Here is a 26,385-nt window from a genome sequence, read left to right as displayed (position 1 = left end):
GTACAGAGTCCCCATGTCTGCTTTGGGCACCTTCTTTGGGAAAACTTCACACACACACACACACACACACACACACACACACACACACTCACTCACACACACACATTCACACTCCCCCAAACTAGGTTAGAAGCTGTCTTCTCCTTCATAGCATTTATCACATCATATAATAACTGTGCTTGGTACTGAGTGTATTCAATAAACTGAGAGACTAAATGATATGAATCAGTGAACCGGTAAATCAGGTATTGATACAAAGGAATCAGAGTTATATATTTCTCCCAAGCAGTATCATTGCACTCCAGGAGTAGGATTAGGAAGGGTAAAGCCAACAGAATACTATAAAACTGCTATTTCTCCAGAATCTTCTTATATTCACTCAAATATTACAGATTATTTGGATTACAGATTATTGTGTTCATGAATGTGCATGGTGTAGCTAAAAGACTGATTTTCATGAGGACAGTAGTATTATATCAATTTCTAGTCACCATGGGGCTATTTTTATAGTGTAACAGACAGAAGAAATCTTAGGAATGGTCGAGTTTCTCACTTTGCAGATAAAGAAACATTATCAGAGTGAATAAATTATTTGACAAAGGTACAAAGTAGTCAGTGGCAGAACTAGAGTCCAGTTCACCTGATTGCAGTCTATGCATTTTACAGTCTAGTTCTGCCAGATCTGTGCTTTCCAATTCAGTAGCCACTAGCCACATGTGGCTATTTAAATTTAAATTAGGTTAAATAAAATTTAAAATCCAGTTCCCAATAATTGCACTAACCGCATTTCAGTAGCCACATGTGTTTAATGGCTACTGTACTGGATAGAGCAATCTTGACCATTTCATCATTCCGGAAAGTTCTGTTGGACAGTGCTGATCTAGATAGAAAACAGATCTCACTAGTAAACGAATATATATTATACCCCTAAATTTAAGTCCTCCTTCCGCGGATCATGGGATATTTAAATTTCAGCAGCTAGTGTTTCTCAGCATTGTTGATTTAAAATCGGAAAAGCACTTATAACTGACTAAAAATACTTTTTACTGAGTGTAGTGTAGGGTGATAGGCCTTCGTGAACCATAAATTTGTTTCCTTTATGGTACACTGGGGAAGTATGCTTAATCACTGAGGGCAGAGGAAGCCTGTTAATTTTTTCTTTCTTTCCGGGTCATTTCCATCTTGGGTTTAACAATGAGAAACAATTTATTCAATATTTAGAAGGGATGGAGTGAGCTAATTTCAGCCCTGGATATATGGTGAGAGGTGATAGTCTCTGTTTTGGAACCTAATCAGAACCTGGATTCTCAAATACCTAGATCTGTCTTTAATCTGCTGGTGATAGTTAATGCTAAACATTTAGTCTTGGGTCCTAGTTTTGTCACGTAGTGAGAAAAATGTATTCTTTAATTTCCTGAGCTTTAAGAGACCTCCCTTACAGAGGTCACAGCTTCACGATTTTGAGAAATACCAGTAAATGAGTCATCCTGGTTTAATATTTCCCCAAAACAATCAGCACATAAAGTAGAAAAGTCAGAAATAATTTATTTTAAAAAATAATTACTCCATTTAAAAGTGTTTTTCATCAAATATTTATGAATTAATGTAATGACGTGCCATCTCATTGACAAGACCTAAATGAGACCTGTTTTAGAGGAACTTCTTCAAATAATAGAAATTATGGAGTGCTATTGTTGAAACAAAAATGCCAGATCCTTACACAGAAACAACTGCCTCCAAACTGGTAAATTTTTCCAGTGAGGTAGGCATGATAGTTTGAGCAGTAAAATAATGGAGGAAATCTGATAAATGGAATTTAATATTTTTTATGTTCGTTAATGCATTGTTTCAGTTGAGTCAGTAATTATTTTTTTGCTACGCACTGACCTAAGTGCTGAGGATGTAAAATATATGGCCTGAGGAATTTGCTGCCCAGCCGAGTATATTTTATAAATATGTAAATATGTTAAAATACAGACAGTTAAAATGTGCTCGAGAAGCACCGAGGATAAAAACAAACTCTGTCTGGGTGCATTGGGAAAGGCTCACAAAGGAAGTGAATTATGACCGCTAAACCTAGAAGAATGATTAAGAACTTCACATGAAGGCCAATAGGAGGCTGCTTGAGAAAATACAAATGATTAAGTGGGATGGAAGACAGAGTCCATGAAAGACTCAAAACAAGAGATGAGGCTCTCCCATGTCAGCACCATCCCGCTCTTTTCTTGTTTATGCTGCGTTCCTTCATACCCAGTTCAACTAAATCATTCATTGGCTTTTACACTGAAAACATTTCAGCACACTCTCTTATATTCTAAACATTTCCCAGTAGTTTCTAGTTTGGCACTTCCACACACTTAAGCTATGAAATCTGAATCTTGTAAAATATCGCTTGAATTATACTCCAGACATACATATAATTGTGGCTAGGGTTTATGTTTCTTGACCTTCCCTCATCAAACATCCAAGTAGAACATGGAATTTTATAGAAGTACATCTTAAGTGAATCTTGTTCAGGACAAATTTCCATTATTTATTTCAAATTTCCTCTTACTCTTTATAAACCAAGTTTATAGATTTTCTGATCTTGTGATGCATTTGACCAGATTAATATCTTTCAAAAAGGTATAATTAAAGTCTGCTGCATCAAACCCTTGAGAGAGTCTGATACTAATATTTTATGACTCTATAAGTTAGATTATACGTGTTATCATTCTTCCCTACGGAACCAGATTTTTAAAAGTATTTTCTTCATTTTATTATATTAAATCATGGAAAATATCTTAACTCGAAAAGGAAATACTTTTAAATGGCTCAATCGTTTGAGGCTTTTATCCTTCCCTTCACAGGTGGACCACCTCTTTCTGGTTCCCTGTGTTTTTTATTACAGAAGCTGGTTGTATATTCTTGTATCTAGAAATGGCCAGCAGCTTTCAGAGCTTCAGCTTTCACTGTCAGCCATCAGGGACAGAACAGGAACTGTGTCCGCCCCCTGCTCACACACAACATCATTTCCTAATAGCAGACAACCAGCACTGGCCTTCAAACACCTCCCAAGAGGCATCCTAAAGCACATCATTTAGAAACTCTGCATCCTGTTTAAATAATTAATACCTCAATCAAATTCGTGCTAACATCGATAGTGTCAGAAAAATTCATTAATTCTTCCCATTCCATCACCTACAAGCAAAGGATTTTTCAAATTAAAATTTAAAAAAAATGTTTATGAACTGGAAAGTACAGTAAGTGCATGATGGTTATAGAAACATCCTTTTCTTAACCACGGACTTTGAAGCTTCACTTTGGTGGATGCTTCTACCTTCTGTTTGCACGATGGCTTTCTGAAGTACATTAGAGACCTTACACCTACATCCGCACCCACAACACTCTGGGTGTTAATGAGATCGTGGAACTAAGATGGTTTCGGCTTTGCTGTTTGAGTATGGAAGCCACGAACTGAAATCCTCCATTCACTCTTGCGCTTAGAGGTGATCTACCGGCTGTTAGCAAAGGCCACAGTGTTAGAAAGACTCTGGTGAACACAGGGTGAAAACTCTTGACATTCCTGTCTGGAGACACTATTTTGTCTAAGGTATAAGAAAAAGCTTGATTTACTTTGTGCATGCATTCATGCCTTCATTTTTATGATGTTTATGACATTCAAAGTAAATACCATTGTCCTTGTCATCACCCACAAGGCCATACAAATATGTTCTCCCTTCCTTACCCATGTCCCCATCTTTTGCTCCTACCTACGGCCTCCCTGTTGTTCTTTGAACACACTTAGCATGTGCCCACCTCTTGGCCTTTGACCTTGCTGTTCCCACAGCTAGGGCACCCTTCTCCCTCTGTATGCCTGGCTCCCTGCCTGACCTCTTTCACAGCTCCATCCAGTAGTCTCTTTATCACTGAGGCCTTCACTGACCACCCCCTCCCCCAATTTAAAGACTACTGCATCTACACCTCCTTTTCCCAATCCTCCTGTTTGCTTTAACACTTACCACCCCATACAACTTTATATTTCACTTGCTTATTTGTTTACTGTCTTTCTCTAGTCACTAGAATATGAAGTCCAGGGGGGCATGCATTTTTCTTTAGTTAGTTCACTGCTGTATCCCCGGTGCCTACAACATTGCCTGACACTCAATGGGCATTCGAAAACTATCAAATGGATGAATTAATGAATGAACTCAAAAGGGTTCACTGAGCAAGTACTACATGCCAACTACTGTGTGTGACAAAAGACATTTAGAGTGAAGAAAGAAGTAATCAGACAATTACATACTGTTGGTAACATCTATGAAAGAAGTGCTCTCATAGGGGTGCTTGGAAGCACAAAAGAAGGGGACATAACCCCATAACTCAGAGCTCAGGGTGGGGATACTGAGCTCTGAATTATGGAATAGGTGGAAGAGAGAGGACCAGAGAGAAAAAAGCCCATTATAGAAACCAACAGCCAGAGGTGTAGAGATACGAAAGCATGACTTACGTGGTGAACTGCTATTGCAAAAGCTTGGACTTCTCTCGAAAGCTATGGAAAGCCACTGAAGGATTTTTCAGCAGAGGAAAGATATGAACCCATTAGCCTTTTACAAACCTCACTCAGGCAGCACTGAGCAGAAAGGACGGAAGGAGACTGAGAGCAGAGTGGACCGTAGGTGGATGTCACATCAGCTAGTGAGTGAGAAGCAGGTTTGAACAAGAGCAAAACAATGCAGGTGAACAAGAGGCTGGACCAGAGAGATATTCTTGAGTAAATATCTGTTGGACTTGGTACAGAAGGAGAAAAGGATCCTCTCAGGCCTGATTAACATACTTTTGGCAAAGACAATCACTAAATGGGCACTATCACATTTCTTTAACTTACTTGCTCACCATATTCTACACAACATTTTACATAATCTTTAGAAATGGAATCTAGCAGGGGTGGGGGATATAGGAAAGAAAATCATGTGCACAATGTAAATTTCTTACTCATTTATAAGTTTTAACTGCATAGCTCTCCATGGCCTCTTCTGAAAGATCATGAAAACTTTGGTGTAAAAGTTCATTTGCAGACAAGTGATATTGTTGCTTCACACTTAGAAGTTTTCAGTGACTTATCGTTTGAATAAAGATATGTCCATTATACAAAATCTTTCAATGAAAAACGATTATATATTTTACAATACCCAGAACCCATATTGAAAGGAGCTTATTTTAAAGTTCAAATTATATTTTAACACTTAACATGGGTTACATTTAAAGAAAATAGCTTAATATGTTGAGGTTCTATATGTTACACAGTGTATAATCTTGAGACATATATAAAGAAATTATTTTTGAAAAGTGAAAGAGACGAGATTATTCCCGTCTACTTGGTTGTATACAAAGTATATGGAAATATAAAGGCGCCTGCCAAGAAAATATCTAAGAAAGGAACAACTCACTGATTAATAAAAATGGACTAAAAAGATTGACTCTTTGGCTTGGAAAACTGTTTGATCCAAACTTATTAAGTCATGGGGATAACAGTAATGTAATTATTTTAGAAATCTTAGAACACACAAAAAAGTGACTTTAATTTTAGGAATCATAAGAAGCACTAGTTAGACTAGTAAGTAATGAACTTATGACATTCTTTATCCAAGTCATTATCATAAGGATTTTTGAAGCAGGCTGAAAATATAAATAACATAAAAGGTTAGATAGATAAGTTAATGAATGGTTCTATGGCATTTGTCCATACTTTATATATTTATATTTGTACTAGAAACCAGAAAACTACTCAAATGTAGAAATCTTAATCTACTGGTAGCAATATACCCTAACTTCAAAATCAATTTTTGAGTGGTGAAACTTTCATTTGTAAGTTCAAATTTTATGACTACAATATCATAAATATAAAATGGTGTTATTAATCTAAGGATAATCAAAGCATATACATAAAAGCAAAGTCTTTATCGGTAAAATAACTGTTTGACGTCTATGTGTGCGTGTGCACAGGTCTATACTTACTCAAATGTATGTCTGTGCCTTATATTCAACTCTGCTTTATTCGCAGTCCCCTCCTAGTAACGGATGACACTCTCCTTGGCTTGCTATCATTTTTCCTGCCAGTGAGATCAAAGGAGAATGTGCACATTTTGGGTAGTTGAGAATATATCCTCAGCAAATAGCTGTGAATAATCCACAAGACATGTATTCACAATTCAAAATAGATGTTGTATCCTAGACACTGCTTTTATTTTTTGAGTTTAGTAAAAATAGTAGTAGTTTCCTAAAGTGAAGAAAAACATATTTATTTTCATTTTAGCAATCCTGTGACTTGCATTACATAGTCCTAAAATATTCAATTAATATAATTTTATGGATTTCAGAGTTATAAGTAGTCTTTCTAAATCTCTGATCTAATGTGATCATGCAACAGAGACCAAATTAGAAAATACCAAATATGTTAGTCTTAGTTAAAATCGCTTGATTTAACATTTGCACTTATTTTTGTATAAAGTATTCCCTTCTAGGGTTATACATTAGTGTAATGAAGTATCCAATTTTAGTGAACAATATTGTTTCAAGTGGCAAAGTTTGGTTTATAATAGGAAACAAACCTTTTTTAATTGAACATATACATTCTCAGTCTAAACATTGAATTAATGTACTTTTTGTTATATGATTTCCTTTCTAACATCAACATTTTAAGAAGTGAAATACTCTGGAGACGCTTGGAAAAATGGAATCACAGACAGTGATAAAACCCAAGTCCTTTCTTCACTCTCAGATCTCCTATCACTACTCACTACAGCTTCCAAATTCTGCCTTTACTTAGCACTAACATTCCCTTCCCAAACAATTTACCCAAGTGAGGAAATGATTAAACATGTTTATGTGCTAAGGGGAAGGAACTAGTGGAAAGCAGGAGGCTCTGATACGGATGCGGGGATAATTGATTTTCTCAAATCCCAGAGGGCGGAGGCAAGGATGGATTCCAGAGTCTACACAGTGCGTTCGCCTTGCATAGGAGTCTCTTCTTCCTCTGACACAGGAGGGAGGTCCAATGGGTTTGAATTGATGAGAGACATGATGTTGAGGGAATTTACACCTGATAGTCTCTATTTGCTGTGCAAAATCTAAAACAGAGAGAATTTTAAATAGAAGGAGTGCGCAGGGTGGGGAGAATGTCTGACCACACAGATATGTCAGATAGCAAACTCATTAAGAAGTTGGTTGGTTGAATAATCTAAAAGGAACATATATATACATGATAGTGTACAGTGTACCTTCAATAATCTAAAGCTGAGGAAATTATAGGAGATTATTAGTCTTGTGAGGATTACAAAATAATTTAGGAGGAGCAGATTCTTTGAATGTTCCTAAACATTGTGTATTTTTAATAAAAAAAATTATGCATGATCAGTTTTTCCTCTAGTGACCACTCTAGTGCTCTATTTAATGTTTCAGAGTATGAATGTAAGATGCTGATCAACTGAAATATCTGTCACTCATTGAAAATAAGCTACCCATTAGTTAAGTGTAATGGAATAAAGAGCTTTTTATATAAAATGATAGCGTATCTATAACGTTGTTAAAGTATACTAAAATTAAAATTACTTTTTTAAAAATTGGAAGAAAATGCTTACAGTTTTTATTTTAAAAAATAGACATGAATAGTTAGAATTGTAACTGTATTTCTTTGTGCTCTTCTCCACTGTCCCAAAGCCATGCCTTGTTCTAAATAAAGCCAACTGAACCCCAACACTGACTTTGTGATTGAAAACTTGCTAAATCTCAGAACTGCCACATTTCCATTTTATATGTAAATATTTCCATTCATCTTCCTAAATATTATATTTCTTCCTCCCTCACTCCACCCCTTAATATTATAGTTTATGCAACAGCTGACCACATCTTTTGTTCCCTTTTGTGGTACACACTAGATGCCACAACTCACTGTGTCATCCCCTAGTTTGTAAACAAATGTTTGTGCCGATCAGTTGGCCACATTTCATAAGAGGAAGAATAGAATAAAATACGTTCATTTGTAATGCTGTTCAATTATTTCCTTTACAAATCTGCTGAGTAAAGTTTTGAAGATGCAGAAGTCATATAAGGTGTTCATTCACTGGGGAAGGGAACTGCACTACATTTTAACTTTTTCTAGCAGCAACATCTCAATCTTCTTAAATGAGACTGGTGTGATAGATTTGCTGGTATTTGAAGAAACAGATGCGCTGGGATAACAAAGATTATTTCTTTTTTAAAGGAAAAAAAATCAGAATCTTACTGCATATGCTTAATGTTCTTCAAAGAGAACACAAGAGAAGAAAAGATTTCTTGTGTACTTCCAAATGAAATTTTTCATTTTCCTTGATGTAAAAACATGAGCATATTTCATCACGGCTAAGAGAACCTTATAGCATAGCACAGTTTTAATTGGTCATTTAAGTTTAAATGGTTACAGTATTATGTTAATTGAATTTTTTTTTAGGGTCCCCTGGGGCCTCCAGGACAAAAGGTAGAGTATAATAAATGATACTGTGAAAGTAATTATGCTCCTGTTGCCTAATGGCTAAGCGTGAGAAGTGAATGACATTAGCCACTGTAAACTATGCTGAAACCCTCTGGTTTGTGCAGTCTGCTTTCTAAAAAATATAATCATATAGCATGAACCGTTAGCTTTCTAATCAACTCCATTACAGAAAATCCAGTAAATCCAGAGCAGACTTCTTTAAAGCTGTCTGCCAAACTTGTGGGTTATTGAATTTTTAATTCAAATACTGGTAAAACACAGCAAAACTTTGAATGTGAAGTTTCATAGGACATTGAAAATTGAATGCGAAGCCTTGCTCTAATATTTGATTGCCAAATGACCAAACAAAGGATGTACTTGTTCCTTGGTGACTGTATTGGAATGGCCCACTAGTGTTTTCTTTTGCTGAGGTAACCTACAAAGTGACTTCCTGACTGTCATTTCAACGTTATCCACAGTCATCAGAATTGACCATTATATTCTGCTGGAAAGGGTCTAAAACTTCTAAAATTAATCAGTACTGCAGTAATAAACAGCAATAACAGGCAAATGGCCCTTTGCCAAAAAAATATAACTAAGTCCTCATTCCTCTTTACACCTCCCACCCTGCAAGGGGAGGGAAAAAAAGGATATTTAACCTGCAGAAAACTAAATAAAACAATTGTATGACAACAGGTGGAAAAGTGATTATCTTTATCTTTGGAATCCATCAAAGATGGAGACTTTTTATCCTTAAGCATTGGGCATGTGGCATCTGTTGAAACATAATCCTCCAAACCAAGTAAAAGCCAACAAGTTGTGAGACAATTTGTGTATAGGAACACTTTGTCCTCTGCAATAATGTCTCTATTAAGCTTGGTGTGAAATTGTAAAGCTACCCTAATCCACATGCAACCAGGATAAAATTACTGCCTCAGGCTTTGGGAAGTCCTTTAATGATGTACTCAATACAATCATGGAAAGCACCAAGGAACTTGCCATCTCTATTTGTTTTGTATGTAATGTCTATCTTTTAATAGACTCTATTTATCAGAGCAGTTTTAGATATATAATGAGTATTTTTAAAACTTTAGCTCATTATTGTTAAGAAATCTAATATTATACATCTACTAAGAAAAAGCTATTTTCTAGTGCTAAGCAAAGAATAAGCACATTGTCTTTAAAAAAAAAAAATGGTTTCTCCAGAGCATAAAAGGGAGGTGTCTGGAGGGAAATAACATCGCTATTTGAAAACATTTGCTAATGTTACTGTAATCAGGTAAATGTCATAGATTTTCCTCCGGTAACAATTAGCTCTTATTCTCAGTTCACCCCACCTCTGTCCAACCACTGGCATTCACCCCGGCATGCATGTGCACTTTAATATTTAGTGTACAGAAGTCATGTTGTTTCTAGTGAATACTTAACATTTGTAACAACTTTTCTAGTCTGCTTTGCAAGCCATGTTCATACTCATGTGTCCTAAATGTATTCCCTGAAAGTCCGGGGGGGAATGCTGCAAATACAACGAATTTGAGTTTACAACACAGATCCCTTATTTGACTAATTGTTGAACAAGTGGTTATTATTTCAATTACTTTTTGCTTTATGGTATTTAAACTCATGAAATACAAGAGTTACTGCTACTGCTAAGCTTTTTCCAGGTGGAACTAAGCCTATTTATTTCCTAAAAGAACTCAAATTTAGAGCCATGTGGCCTTGTGATAGCCACGGATCTCAATTTATGATGTGACTTTCTTTAAAAATCATATTACAGTTAAGTGGATAATTAGAAACATGGCTAAATTTAACTCCATAGTTTCTGGGAAAGCTTGATGAATCTGCTTACATTATGGTATGTTTAAACACAGTAGATAAGAACTGAAAAATATAGCCTCCCAGATATGATTGAGTAAGGTAGAGTTATGACTGACATAACTAATACAGTATAAATTTAGAATTGAAATATTTGTGATATCAATTTAATTTAATGATGTGTCCCCATAGGGTTCTGTTGGAGCACCTGGAATTCCAGGGATAAACGGGCAAAAGGTGAGTTCTACAGAATATGTTATTCTATAGATTTTTGATCATTTGGAGATGATTATAATTCGAAAATTATTCCAGTCCTGTAATGTTAGTAATAAGTTATGTGCTTATTAAACCTCTACGTATACTTTTGAAATATAGGGAAATTATGGTGCAAATGATCAAAGTAGTTTAAATTTTAAAGATGCATTAAACAGTCAGAAACTCAGAAAATTTTCCATTTTATTTTGATAAGTTATATGAAATACAACTATATCTTTCTTATAAATATGTATGGAGTCCAGAAAATACTTTGTTTAACATAAATTGTGATAAACAAAATGCATTCTAGTTCATTCTTGTCATACCAAAAGCAATATATATTATTTCTTTCATTAACAAAAGTTAATCTTACAGAGGGAATCTATTGGAATCTTCTGAATCCAGAAGCAAGTTCTTTTTAATGTAAAGCAAAATTGAGAATTAAGTAGACTTCCCAAGCTCTGGTAGCACACTTTTATTGTACTGTTAATAATAAGGGGGGGAAATAAAATGAGAAAAAAAAAGAAACTCTCACAGGTCTACATAGATATATCTATGTACATGGGTACTTTTATCCTGGCAACATACTTACTAGTTGGAAAAAACACCTAGCTTTATCCACAGGTAGGTCTGGTATTTTGTGCTCCCCAACACACTGACTGGCTCTTGAATCTGGAACCTCTACAGAGACCAGGAAAGCCGTGATGGCAGCTAATAAAGCCACTAGCTAGGCCAGTGTACTAGGAGCCAGGAAGCTGAGCTAGGGACTTTCCTGTCTCCCTCATAGGTTTTGGCCTGGCTCTGTGAAATCCTGTGATCCATCAGCTGGTCTTCCCAGAGGATTTTAAATCCATGCATTGAATTCTGAAATTATAAGGAGCCCAACCCTTACAGACAGAATAAACCCCCTCATGACCTTCTCCATCTTGTCCATCTTTTCTTCTCTAATAAGACACCAATAATCACAATTTAAAGCCTACTGAGTGGCTTACGAGCATGAGTCTGCCTCTTAGAGACCGTGAATTTTGGCAAAATCTATGAATTCTCTGGTCTCAGTTTTCTCATCTGGAAAAAGGGAGAGAATAGCAATTCCTACCTAATAGGGTTATGGGAAAACCCTATGACAGTGTTTGATGTTACTATTAATACTAAACGGTTTCCTTCATTTCATTTCAGTGAAATTCTGGAAATTTCATTGATTGCTGTTTTCAAAGAGGCTCTCTGTTTCCAGAATTCCTCAATTCCCAAGTGAAATTAATGTTATCAGCCAAGACTCACGGTATCTTTTAGTCCACCAACCAAACAGTGCACAGTCACCAGAAGTGAACTGCCCATTCCACAGCTGGTTTCCTTTTAGTAAAATGCATATCCATTTGTTTCACAAATCCTGGTAGAGATTAACTTCTGTTTAGAAATTGCAGAGCATGGAGGAAGACATAAGCAAAAACGTGAAAGTGTATTCATTAGAAGATGGATTTGAAAATTACATAACTCAGGATAATATTTAGAAAGGACAAAATACGTATATAGCATAAGCATTGTTTCTAATATTGGTGAAAAACAAGACTTGTATACCTAAGGTTGATGTTTTCCTTTTTCTTCTTCGTTTCTTTCCTTTTTTCAACTTTGAGACAATCACGAAAATTTATAGAAGTCTTTAACCTGAAACAAAACAACTTTAAAATTTTCACATGTATGCTTATGAAGACTGCATATTCTTTGTTTTTGCAAAGGAAATACGCAATTTCCTTAGCAAGAGAAAGGAATGTGACATTTTCTTGTCCTAGTTACCAAGTTTAAATTATATTTCAACTACATAGACAGTTAATATTGTAGTTTTATGTCTTGCTATACATCTTTCTGGCTTTTAAAGTGTTTTCTATAAGACCTAGGGAAGCTAAATGATTTTACACTTTTATAATGGTATCGGCAAAATATAGTTTAAATTTGTTTTTCCTACTCCATAGAACTTAACTTAAAATTTTGTGTGTGGAATTTCTGTTAATCCTAGTCATTATGTGACATTTGTAATATTTGGTGTATCATCTTTAGGAAAATAAAGTGCAAAAAAGAGTCCCCTTCACTGAAACAGCAGGTCATTTACACAGTAAAAACAAAGTTCTAAATAGAGTAATAGTTCTATACTTAGAAAATATGAAATAAGTCTTGGATCTCTAGAATTTGCTTCTCTTAAGAAGAGAGCTTACAATGACATAATTTTTTAAAGCACCTCAATGTCCTTAAACTGTCTTGAGAAAACATCTTTTCCACATTACAATTTTACTTTTTCCAAAGACATACTTTTAATGTTTAGAAAATAGTTTTCAGACAATGGTTAAGGAAGGATATGCTTTTTAAGCCATCAGAAAAATATGGCAAATAACCATAAAATAAAACGATTTTTCTCCTATAAAAAAGAAAGAAAACTAGGAAATATTTTGTTTTCCACCGGAACATTTTCCATCCATTCAAATTAAGAAAATTGGTGATTGGCTTTGGCTACTGAACTTGGTGGTAACTTTTTTGTTTGTTTGTTTTTTACTTTCCATTTTTTTACTCCTGTCCTTTAAATTTTGGTCACCTTGATTGCTAATCTGAGTATTTCTTATTTTTGTAATGGTCTTCCAGTTCTTCAGATCATATTAGGAAAAAAGACTGATATAAGCAGTAACATGGCGTTAAACTCCAACCTTGCTCCTTGCATCATGATCTACGACGGGCTACTAAGCACCTTTCTGTGAAAAGTGGGAGGCTGTGTTGGATGAGGGATGGACTCTGCACTGAGAGAGAGAAGGTTTCCAGCCTCTCTCCTCGACTGGGCAAGTTACTGAACATTTCTAAGGCTCGAGTGTAAACCACACACACAGACCTTGCACGATTAACTAGATAACGCCTCTCAAGTGACTGTAATGTAATAGGTACTCAGTAAATGTTATCAAGTATCTTAGCAGTATTCTCACACTTTAAGAGTATCAGCAAATAAACCTTAGGCTTACTCTCAAGGGGGGAGCAGAAGCCAATTGACTTCATGATACAGAGAAAATGAATATGCAAAATTACACACAAATGTAATGTACAAAATATACATATAAACTAGTTCTCTGTCCCTTGGCTCCCCCCGACCCCACATGCTGCATACCAGGTCGTTAGTTGGGATGCAGGGACTATAGATAAGGGAAAGAGAAAGACACGTCTCGTCTAGTTATCTGAAAGCCCAGCCACCAGCATGGGGTAGTGTGGGAGCCTGTCCTGGGGTCCGGACACGCTGTGCTCTTCCACCTCTCATGCGGCCTTTGAAAGGCCCTTTTCCTCTCTGGGTCAAGCGGCTTCATTTGGAACATGAGAGAGGGTGCTGCACTGATTTATCTCTAAGGCCCTAAGTGATACTGTGCGCCGACAAAAAAATCACCTGTATCACATTTCCAATTCCACCAACTTGGAACATCCTCTGTTCCCAGTTCTGAAACCTGTCATTTCCATAATTTGGATTTCTTTCTAACAGCTGAAGGTTAGGGCAGATTTCATGGTGTCTTACATAAAAACATGAAAAGCTGCTCTCTTCTCCCCCTGCTAATGGTACACAAAAAATTTTGTGATTCTTATGAATAGATCTTGTTGGTAAAGGTATAATCAATATTTTATTTGTGCTCCATGATGTCTTCTCTCTCTCTCTCTCTCTCTCTCTCTCTCTCTCTCTCTCTCTCTCTCCTGTCTCTCTCTCTCCTGTCTCTCTCTCTCTCATACACACACACACGCACACACACACAGATATATATCTCAATATTTGTCAATTAAATCCTACTTCTCAGATATACTGGAGAAGTTGGGCTTTTAAAAATAATTTTGTGGTATATATATGTATGTATATATGTATGTAACTACTAAATTTCAATCTTTAATCAGTATTATTAGAACCCTGTCCTTTTCTACTCTTTCTACATTTTCACATTAATTGGCATCCATAAGAATAAATCATCATAATGACAATTTATTTGATTAGCAGGCAATTCCCAGTGCTATGTAAATACCATAGCAGAGGAGGTCTGGGGAGAGATATAGGCTATATTAGAAATCTGATTTGTGCATCTCTTAGTACACGTCCTTGGCACTATGAAAATAACGTTAGGGTTTCAGGATTATAAACAAAGTATTTTGTCTAAGCAAGCTGGAATTGTTCTGAGGCCACAGCGTCATAGGAATCATTTCCAAAGCAAAAGATAAATATCAGATGATCTTGTTTCATGTATTTTTCAAGTGTTTTCTAGACTTTATTTTTAAAACTTCAAAATATAATATAAATAAAAAATTGCTATTAGTGCATCATCTATGAATCCATCCCAAGATAGATAGCTGTGTGATTTTTAAGTCACATTAAATTTTAATTAGTTTATAGTTACGGTATTTAGAGTTCCTTTTCATCTCTTATCCATGGGTCTCACAGTTCTTCACTGACATTCATGCTCACAGCATACTTCTAATGACATTTTTATTGTAAGTATATTTAGAGAGAAGATAAATTTAAGCTCTCAGGCTTCCAAAGGTCAAGCTGTTTATTCAAGTCTATACAGTGTGGGCTATGCAATGAACTCAATATTTTTTATTCTTGATTTACTTACTGTAACCACTAAATACATTTTTTTTTTGCTACCTTACCTCTATCATTGAACAGTTTGAATTAAATTCCTGAAGGATTTGAATATGTTATAGTGCTGTATGTTTTCTAGTTAGTTAGCTTAAAATTTTCCAGTAGTGGAATTTACTCTGTGATCTATTACCCAACACATTTATGACTATTTTATTTCAGAGTTTATTTTAAGTGAAGATGTTTAGAGTAAATGAAGTGATTAATTTCTGATTCCAGAATAAGTAATAGTTCAGGAAAAGTACTTTACAGCAATTTAGCCCTTTTGCATGTTAAAGTTGAGAATTAATTCATTTTTATTAATATTTCTATCTTTTAATGTTAGCAGTTGTGTACTTTAGAATATGAAGAATACATGACTGTTTTTCCTCTAGTAACTATGTATAATAGAATGTGTTCTTTCTTTTTAAAGAAACATCATTTTTATCTGTTACAGGATATTCATATTGTCAAACCCCTCATCCCTGAGTGTGATTCATACATTCTGAAGCATTTTTATAATAAGCTTACTTTTAAAGAGACATTTCACTCAATTTTACTTAAGTGGCACAAACAATATTTCTATTCTTTATGTGATTTAAGTTCCTTTAGAGAGGAATAAAAAGTTAGTTGAAAGAGATAATTTAATGCTGGCTTGAAATAAAGCAGCGACAGTAAGTGTTTTTTTTAAAAACCATGGTCCCCCTGAACGTTATTTAGGAGTGTTACTATCAAATTTGATACCAGTTATCATTCTACTAAATCAAAATATTGGGGGGGGAGGATAAAAAGTTGCCGAGTGGGACAGATGGGGTGAGGTGGATGAGAAGAAAAGAAGCTGCTCACTGGCTGTCACAAAACAAAGAAACAACAAAGCAACTCTGTCTGAATGGATTTTCAAGTCCATTTATTTTCCATTTTAATTCAAAAGACACTATATATATTACTAATTTACTAGAAAATACTGATTTACTAGAACTGATTAAATTGTGTACATAATTTTCAAAAGCTTTTTTTTTTTTAAACTTCCCTTAAGTGTGTCCATTGATTCACTTATTGATTTCTTCAAGCATCCATTCAGCCCTAACTACTAAGTACCAGGCACCATCAGAGCACTGACATAAAAGCTGTCTCTGCCCTCATGGAATTTCCAGCCTGATTGGGGATGGGAACATTCAATGAACATTTACACTAAAAATCTGCTGAAGTACAAAGCTGTTAAGTACTGTGGTGGAGAAGCCCAGGGCAGCCTGGCCTGGATCACAGGGGCAAGGAATGTTTTCCTGAAAAAGTGACCTCAGGGGAGACTTAAAAGATGCACAGCATTTGGCAAAGGGAAGAGTAGCTATCACTGAGTTGCAGTACTTCCAAATTCAATTACAGACAAGCTTGGTCTTAGAATTCTAAGATACCATATTGTCACCCACAATAGGGGTGTCATGGACTACCTTTTTTCATCATAGACTATCTTTTCTCTAAGTTTCTGACCACTAACATATTAAGTCAGTATAACCCACAAAGCCTGTTTGTATATCATTAGATCTGACCTCTCAATGATACTCTTGATTTTGAAGCTTGTATTAAAAATCAAGCTGCAATGAAATAATTTGTTGTAACCATTGTAAGAGGTTAGCATCCACCCAATTCCATCTCTTTGGTACTAGACTACATTGCCAAGGGGATAGTATCCCTTATCCAACTGTGAAACAGCTTCTATCAATCAGGATTAACTTACGAGGAATTAAATTTCTTCCGGGGTACTCTTCTCTGTCTTCTCTGTCTGATGCAGAGAATAGAAGAGTGCATTATATCCTAATTACTAACACTTATTCAAGTACTTACTAGCTTAGCTCACTTATTCCTCATAGCAATGCTAGGAGGTGAGTATAGTATTATCTCAATTTTATTAATGAGAAACTGAGGCACAGGAAGGACAAATACTTTGCCCAGCATCACCCAGATATTTGTTGTAGAGCTCAGCTGCAAAGCCAGGAGGTCTGCCCCCAGACTTAAGAGTGAGGATTTTAAATTCAGAATGTCTCAGCTCTGCTCTTCAGTATTTGTATGACCTTAGATAAGTTACTTACCTTCTGTGAGCCTTAGTTTCTTCATTTGCCAAATAAGGATTATAATATTTACTCAAAGTTTAATCAGAAAAAGTAAAGGAAGTAATAAATGTAACTGTTTATTCAAATGGATTATTACGTAACACATTAATAACTTCCTGACTCAGAAACCTCTTAGGTGTATAAGTGAATGTTAGTAAGAACTGTTATCTCTTTCTACTGATCTTTAGAAATTTTCTAGTTGGACATAATCATTTAACATTTCCACTAATAATTAGGCACATTGTCTTCCCAGGAGAAAAGAATCATTTATCAATCATTTAAGCTATATATAGATTTGTTATTAAGAACTATACTTTAGGAAAGAAGGAATTCGCTGGGTTTTTAAACTTAAAATGGATATACAGAGGGTGCCAAAAAAAATGTATACACATTTTAAGAAAGGAAAAAACTGTATTAAAATTGTAATAATATATACCGATAACAAAAGATGAATACAAGTCACGTTTGACTTCTGCAATTACAAGAGATGCTCAGCGTCCAGACACTTCTGATTACGGTGAACTACTGCTTGAGCAACGTTGCCCAAAGTGTCCACTTGTACACATTTTTTTGGCACCATCGGTATTATCAAGGTCACATTATGTTGCAAGTCATAGAATACGTACCAGAACCAGTTTTTAAAATAAAGGTCGTGTAACTTGGAAGTGCAGCACTAATGTAGGCTTCAGCTTGACCTTGCTCGGTAGCTAAGCCTAATCACTAAGAAGGCACCCTGTCTCCCCGTTGCTGCCTTCATCCCAGGTCCTGCTCTCATGGTTGTTCAGAGGCTGCCAGTCAGTCCTGGGGCTTCATTCTTTCCTATCTACCTACAGAGAGTGAGTGCGTGTCTTTCCCCAAACAACCAAAAAACTTTTGCGTCTCTTTGTGATTGGACACACATAGCCCACAGCCTCTCCCTCAGTCCCTTGCTAGGGGAAGGTGAGATGCTGATTATTTACTGCCACTGTAATTTGTTTTCTAGGAGCCTCAGTCGCACGGAAAGTTGCAATAAACACTAATTGTCTAATTTAGAAGACATTCGTGTCGCACAGGGAGCTGAACCCACTCACTGTGCTGTAGGAGGCTTCTCCCAGTCCTAGCAAATTCTCCCACTTCACGTAACTCCCTTCACTCATTTTGACATGTTGTTTTCCTAACACTGGCCTTTGTTCTTAATCCTTTTTTCCCCCATAAGAGTACACACAGAGAACAATGTTTTTTGTATGCAGAAAAGAGTACCCCTCTGTGGCATCATGCTCTCTGGCTGGTTTTTGCTCACTTTTGCATCTTTCATATGCTATTTAAAAAGGAGGTATTGGAGAGTTTTTCCCTTAGACCCAGGCAAGTGGTGTTCCTCATCTAGCGCCCCTGTCCCTCTGGTGGTGTGACCCTTCCCATGGGGTGAGGAGTCCACAAGGCCAAGGAGACATGCCTACTCAAAGCCCAGTCTCCCTACTTCTAGATCACATGCCATGTACCCAGAAAGCAAGAATTCCTCCTCAACTGTCCTGAGTCTGTTTCCAGTGCCTGGGTTGGCTTTGTCCCTAGGTCCATATCTCCAAGGGGGGAGCTACACAGGTAGAGTGTACACCCCTTAACTTGTGGGTGGCTTTGGAGCAGATATCGCTGGGGATCTGTGGAAAGAGCTTGCAGGTTGGGGCATTTACACACAACCCCCAAGGCTCTGCCTGGAGAACAGTAGAGCTGGGTCTGGGAAGAGAAGGGAGGACATTAGCCTCATAGGGTGGGTAGGAGTCATCCATGTGGACTCCTGCCCAGACCTTCAAATTTTAGGGGTATGCTCAAGGCAGAAATTCTTCTCATTTGTATACATTTCACCCAAATAAACTCAACTTAGCCACTTTCTGTGACCCCCCTAAATTCTTAGCTCTCTCTTTGCATTTGAACTTCTTTGTTCAAGTTATATTTTGTACATTTTTCTCTACAGTCACAGTATAGAAAACTAAAATAAAAAGTGCTAACCAGCAGACTTATTTCTGAAATAGTCCATACCATAATATTAATGATACAACTAATCATGTTTTCTTATTTTACATTTTTAGACATTTGTCCTTTCTTTAAAAAAGGATAATGAAGGCTTGATTACTGGGTTCACTGTAGTTATGATTTTAATCAGTTTAAGACTCATTTCAGTATATTATCTGAAATGGTAGACCTGTCTACTTTTCTACTCATGAGTGTTCATATTACCAGTGTGGACAAAGAGACTCTAATTTTAGGGAGGGAGTTTGCTGATTAGAGAAACAAGACAAAGTTCCCTACAGGGATGGCAGAGCTCTGAGGCATAACAAAAACCTAACTGCCCAGGCTAAGGGTTTTCTGGTTTTTTTACTCTCTCCGTGTTACAAAGCCTCCTCTGCCTCCAGGAAAGACGCAGAAAAACAATTAGGGATTGGGTATGCTCAGAGAAGCTTTTTCAGAATTATCAAATCACTTCACATAAGAGAGAGTGATGCTGAATTTCCAGGATGGTCTGGGAAGGTGAGATGGGAAGGGGAGAAAGGAGAAGCCAGGGAGATGGAGAAAAACAACATGCTCTGTGATGTGACAGCTTCCCAAACACCAAGTATTCAATCCTGAACTCACAAAAGGCCCAGGGAAAGTGGGGTTCTTGAAGCAACTGGTGAAGAACTGCTGACCCATCTGAATGGGTCTGGGGCAAAACAGAGATGCAGGACCTTGAGCAGAGGGACCCGGAGAGCAGGCCTTGACTTTCATAACCTGTGAAACTGGGACTTCAGCCAAGTTTAATCAGATGTCTGAGGAATAAAGAGCCACCAGTGACATCTTTAGTCCAATGACAGCAGCAAATAATAAAACTAAATCTTAATCCTTTAGAGCTAGGGGAAAGCAAATATTCAATATACTCCCGCACACTGACTGCATAGAAGAAAAGCTGAGCCCCACAGAGGCTCACGCAATTTGCTCTACATGCCAGGACCAGCCGTGGAGAACATGGCACTAGACTGGAGGCTTCCTAAAATAGGGAAGTTCAAAACAAGTCCCTATTTTATGCTAAAATTAAAGAGATAAGCGTAACAAAAATGAATGATTTTTTTTTTTTCCCTGACACAAGTTGTTCAAATAGAAGTAATACAGGGTGGGGAGTCAGAAGACCTAGGTTCTAATCTCACATCTGCTTGTTTGCATCTATTTACCTCTGGAGAAGTTACTTCCCTTCTCTGAATGTGTTTCTTCATCTGTTAAGAATGACTGGCTTGGATCCTTTCAACGAAAATATTTCTCTATTTTGTGAGTACTTCTGCTTAGGGAAAAGCAGATGTTAGCGTTAGTTCATGAGGTAAATGATGACATGTGGGTACGTTTGGTCTTTTGGGGACTTTAGATAACATGATAATTTATATAACCAGCATTGCCCCAGCTGTTTCTCACCCTTCGCCTGAGGCATATGGGGTGAGGGGAAGGAGCAGATGGAAGAGGGTAGATAACCGAATATATGGAAGTATTTCTAATGGCCCAGTCTCTGTACCCACAGGCAGAATTGTGGGAGCCGTTAGTCCTTCTAGGCCACCACGTTTCCACTGCCAGAGTCCTGGAGGGGCTCAGGGCTTTTCCTGGAAAGCTCATTCCTGGCATTCTGTCCTTCATGGGACTCCTCCGCACACTCACTCCCACCCTTCACTCTGACCCCATTCTCTTCCTCTGTTCTTCAGTCTTCCTATTCCAGATGGAGCTTCATGACTTGGAGGGGTCCCACTGGGTTCACATCTCTCCCATCTTTTTCCTGGGTCCTGCTGGAGCTGAGACAAAGAGCCATCTCTTGCCACCATGGTTATAGGTCTTTTCTAGTTTCCCAGTGGAGAAATGGCTATCAGGGCTTCATATCTTCACGTGATTAATGTGTTTGCTTCTCCTATAGTCACTCATTCCTCCAACGTATGTGTCCTGAACTATATTATGTGTAAGGAACAGTTTCTAGGCCCGATGGAAAGAATAGTGAACAAAATAGACAATGTTTATATTCTAGTGGTGATGATGGGATGGGGGAGGGAAACTGAGTCATCATATGAAATATAGAATGCCCAATTAAATTTAAATTTCAGATAAACAATCATAATTTTTAATATGACTGCCCCACGTAATCTTTGGGATATACTTTACTAAAAAATTATTTGCTATTTATCTGAAATTCAAATTTAACTGGGTGCCTTATATTTTTATTTCCCAAATCTGGCGATCCTTGAGGAAGACAAAAAAGGAACAAAAAATTATACCTTAGGTAGTAACTGGTGCAATAGAGAAAATAAAGTAAGGCAATGGGCATAGGGAGTGGTAGCTATGATGGGGATTCCAGGGCCACCCCTGTAACAAGGGGACATCTGAGTCAAGCTGAAGGAGGGGAGAGATTAAATCCGGGAATATCTGAGGGAAGGGGATCCATGAGTGAGAACCCCAAGTTGGCTCCCGCTTAGCATCTCGAAACAAAGAGGTCAGTGTGGCTGGTGCGTGAGATGGAAGCAGCAGAGGGGAGGTCAGACGCAGCAGGGCCAGACTATGTGGACCCCTTGCAAGGATTTTGGCTCTTATTTTCAGTACAGTGGGGTGGGCATGGCAAGAACTAAGCAAAGCAGCTATATGACTGACTTGTTTTTAGGAAAATGTTGGGGGCAGGTGGCTGGCCAAGAGGTAGGTCAGGAGGTCGCTAGAGTCAGCTTCTAACCCCTGGCCAATGGCACAGGCTGCACAGAGGCTGACTGGGGCTGCCACACCACACACAGGGCCTCGCTCTCCCGGAGCCCTCAGCAGCCTCTGCTCCGAGCGCTCCTGTGTGTGTGCTGGATCCCACACCCACTGCCCTATCGACAGACTTCGGTGGTGGATTTAGACTCTACACACAGTGAAGCCTGTCTCCTGAATTTTTGCTGTATGTAGATTTGCTTGAATACTGATTGGGCTCCTTCCCTGCTTTTTAAAGGCTTTTGGTTTATTACGTCTTCTCATAATTAAAGAATTATATAGTTTAACTACTGCTGTTCAACAGAAATATAATGCAAGCCCCAAATACAAACCACGTATGTAAATTTGCATTTTCTAGGAACCACGTTAAGAAAAGTAAAAAGAAACAGGTTAATACTAATTTTAATAATAGACTTTATTTAACTCAATATATCTAACACTTATTTCAGCATCATTTAAATTAATATTTCAAGATTAATAATATTTCATTATGAATGAGATATTTTGCGTTCTTTTCTTTTCCTACTAAGTCTTCAAAAATCGTGTTTTACACTTCGTCACATATCAGGACTGGCCACATTTCTAGTGATCAGTAGCCACATGTGGTTAGTGGTGCATATTGGACAACACATGTTTAAACTCTGCTCATTCACAAGGATTAGTCCATATCACAGTCTTTATGGCATGAGAACAGGGGGTCAGCAGTTCTAGACTGAAAGTGGGAAAATTATCCAGGAAACAAATTGGATCAAATACTGTGGGACCAAGAACACTTTTCCATTTGGATTCTAAATACATTGGTGCTAGACATCTATGAAATGGTGTATATACCCCACAACAAGTAAATGACTGATTTTATGTTAATTCCGTTTATGTGCCGTGTGTAAGAATCTAACATGGACTACTCTGATTTCAGTATGGGTGTGTGGCTCAGTTTTTGATCTCAGCTTCTCCTGCTACTTCGTGCTGTTGAGTACTAGATTGTACATTTCTAAATGTGTTTGTTTTAACTATAATGTCACCAAAGATTTTGCTTCTCATTGAGTGCAATGATTTGCAATCTCCAATATACAAGCAGACTGTGTTTCAGATTTCACATATGTATAGATAGCGTATATAGAAGAATTGTTTCCAGGGATGGATAGTTCAACAGGCCAACCCACACAAACTTATTAAAAAGATAGTGGAGCTAAACTGTATGTTATTCGCGTCAACTTTATCTATCTCCCTTATGTCCAGCTTCTTCAGCTAGGGGTGTGTATCCCTGGGAGCTCACAGACACGTGCAGGAGTACAAAAACACCAAGGATTCTTCTAGAGCATTAATAACACTTGAAGGTTGGCGCTAGGATTCTTACTTAATATAATTATGTGGTAAAATGCTACATATCTATAAATTTCAAGGTAAAATACATTGGTTGTTTTGTACCTCCTACCTTCCCCCAAGTTTATGTTCATACTCATTTGCCATTAGGGGACTAGAATGAAAAGCTAAATTAAACCAGAGATAGAGAATACATATAAATGGAGAGCAGAAACCTCATTGTCCTGACGCTTCCCACTTCTTTTGCTGCCGGTCCATGTTTCTTGTTGTTATTTTCCTCTTCTGTTTGGATGAGTTCTTTAAGAAAATGTAGTACATGAAGGAAACAAATCTGTTTTTGACAAGTGAATGTAAAATTATATTGTGCTAAAAATTCTAAGCTATGACTCATTCTAAGTTCCCATTGCCAGAATGGAAAACAATGTGATTGAGTGATGGCGAGCAATGTCACTGCTAAATGACCCATTTCCCTTTAGCACTCAAGACCATGAAAGAACTGCATTCTTTGTATCTTTCAGTATTCTTTCAACTTGCCCCTGAATGGCAGTACCTGAAATAATTGTAAAAGGCTTGAGTGATGTTTCACATTAGAGTTCTAAACAGTATTTAGTTTGGGGGCCGGGGGAGAGAGGAAAGGAAGGGAAGGGAAGGGAAGGGAAGGGAAGGGAAGGGAAGGGAAGGGAAAGGAAGGGAAGGGAAGGGAAGGAAAGGGAAAACAAAGCAGCAAGCCATCCTTCTTAAAAGTCAGTCCAACTTATTTTTAGCTTCAATACTCAAATTGTGATTTGGTAGTAATACGCTGGGAACAGTCTTAGAATTTAAGGTATAGTAGAGAAAACCCCATCAAACTACCTGCAGTTAAGATATTAGCTGCTGTTTTTCTTTATTTTACTATCTTTGGAATGTCTTTCAGTACCGGTGAATGTGAAATGCATTCAGAAATAGATGGATAGATTACCCAACAAACAAGACTAGCTCTTTACACACACACAAAACCTAATTCCCCTTTTTTTTCTGTACTTTTGTGATATATTTTTCTGCATATGTACATTTTTACTACATTATGTAATAATATAATACCATTGTCACTTTATTTGAAGAGGCTTCATGGCAATTATATTTTGTCATATATCAGAAAATACGAATATACTCTATGGCATATGGTTCATTATTAAGACTTATCTGATTCTATTTATTATACCTCTTTACTTCATGAACTACAATCAAACTTTGCTCAAAAAAAAAGTTCTATGATTTCAATTAGATGTCCTCAGTTATTTTTGTATGTATCTTTTTTTCTCATTCAAAAATAAGCTCTTCTGGTACAGGCATGTCCTGTCTGTTTTATATATATATATATGCCCCATGAAATACTCAGCCCAGAGTAGAACATATAATAAATTTTCACTAAACTCAGTGTTAGTTAAGTGAATTAATGCCTTCAGTATTCCGCAGTTTGGCCTTGGTACTCAGAGTTGTACAGCATTTATCCTTAACATTCCTTTCTCACCACCTGGGAAACTAAGTTTGGATAATAACAGAACGCTCCATAACCTCTGAATCTAAGTCTGAATATATTTTTCTTGATATAATTTATTAGAAAGGTAAAATACTATAAATCATTTTTCCTTCTTTTCATCCTCGTCTGATTCGTTCAGGAAACAGCTTATTCACTTTTTAGCTTTAAAATTTTGTGAGATATCTATTTAAATTATAAACACATGAAAAATATTTAATATTACAAGTGATAAATGTAAAATTGAGCAGCAGTAAACTCTTGTTTGTGCTTTTAAAATAGCCACAAAAATAATTAATACTGTAACATCTAGTGGTGATGAAATTGTGGAAAAGTAATACAGAGTGGGTGCCTACACAAGCAGAAAAACTCAGAACCCTTTTGGAAAGCAATTAAGAAATATTTCGAGGGTGTTTAGTTTATCTTTAATAACAAAAATTGGAAACAACCTAAGTATTCAACAATTTGGGACAGATTAAACAAAAGATCACACCTAACTTTGATAGATGATAATCAAACTACTCATAAGACAATCATGAATACTGTGTGAAAACAAATATGTGGTATAAAATAATATGAAACCGAAATGTCAAACTATGTAGTCAGCTTACAGTTGCTTAAAAATATGTAAGCATTCTTAAAAAAATACTAGAAGGAAATAGGACAAAATGAAAACAATTATTATAGGGTGATGGAATTATGGGTGCAATTTTTTTTTATGTTAAAAAATTATTTTAACAATATATAAAATCAAAGAAGAAAGGGATTAAGTTTTAGTCCCTCAATGTTCATAAATTAAGGAAGATGTTATGCAGATACCTAAGCAACGTTTCTCCTCCTTGTTTCAAAATTTCAGCATGTATTTTGTTCGGTTCCAGGGGCTTAACCATTTATTATTATTCTGGCTACCACGGTTATTCTTTGAAAGTCTAAACAAAGTTTGTATTGTATCTTGGCAGCATCTCTTGTTTGCATCAAATCATGAGTTATGACATGAGTGCATCCTGTTGGAGAGTCTTTGAAGAAAGCAGACTTGATAGCTCTTTTTCTGGTTGCAGAGTAAAATGATAGTCCTCTTTTGGGGTATATTCTATTTCCAATTCTGTTTCCGTTCTTACCCTTTGTGATGTACAAATGGCCAATCAAAATTTTCCAATAAGGCCATCTTTATTCTTAGTCAACATTTTTGCCATTTCACCAAGGGAAGTGCAAGAATTACCAGTATAGTGAACTTTATATAGGAAGCAGAATTTCTTCCAGAAAGTCAAGACTTTTACAATTTTAATAATTCAGTATAATAGTAAAACATTTTTTGCTCTTCTAGAAAGACATCATGAGCTTCATATTGCTTAGTTTATCTGGTAGGTGTACATAGATCATCTTTATATGTAATGTTCAATTCAGGTTTCTATACATTCTGAAAGGTCATTTATAAATGAGTATAAACCAAATGATAATGAGGATAGAAATACTCATCATTTACTCTCTCCCAATTTCTAGATGCATTCATTCATTCATTCATTCATTCATTCATTCATTC

The 26,385-nt window shown here is 36.7% G+C and overlaps 1 protein-coding gene across 1 annotated transcript in view; it reads left to right on the top strand.

The window, feature by feature from the left end:
- Positions 1-26,385, top strand: part of COL25A1 (collagen type XXV alpha 1 chain) — a 433,173-nt gene that overhangs the window by 323,455 nt on the left and 83,333 nt on the right. Inside the window, exons 11-12 of the mRNA XM_033106318.1 lie at positions 8,468-8,494; positions 10,496-10,540. Coding sequence (XP_032962209.1) covers positions 8,468-8,494; positions 10,496-10,540 — 72 coding nt within the window. The remainder of the gene's footprint in view (positions 1-8,467; positions 8,495-10,495; positions 10,541-26,385) is intronic.

Source organism: Rhinolophus ferrumequinum, chromosome 5 (assembly GCF_004115265.2).
Source record: "Rhinolophus ferrumequinum isolate MPI-CBG mRhiFer1 chromosome 5, mRhiFer1_v1.p, whole genome shotgun sequence".
In the NCBI taxonomy this organism is placed as follows: Eukaryota; Metazoa; Chordata; class Mammalia; order Chiroptera; family Rhinolophidae; genus Rhinolophus; species Rhinolophus ferrumequinum.
This window is presented reverse-complemented; position numbering and strand designations above follow the sequence as displayed.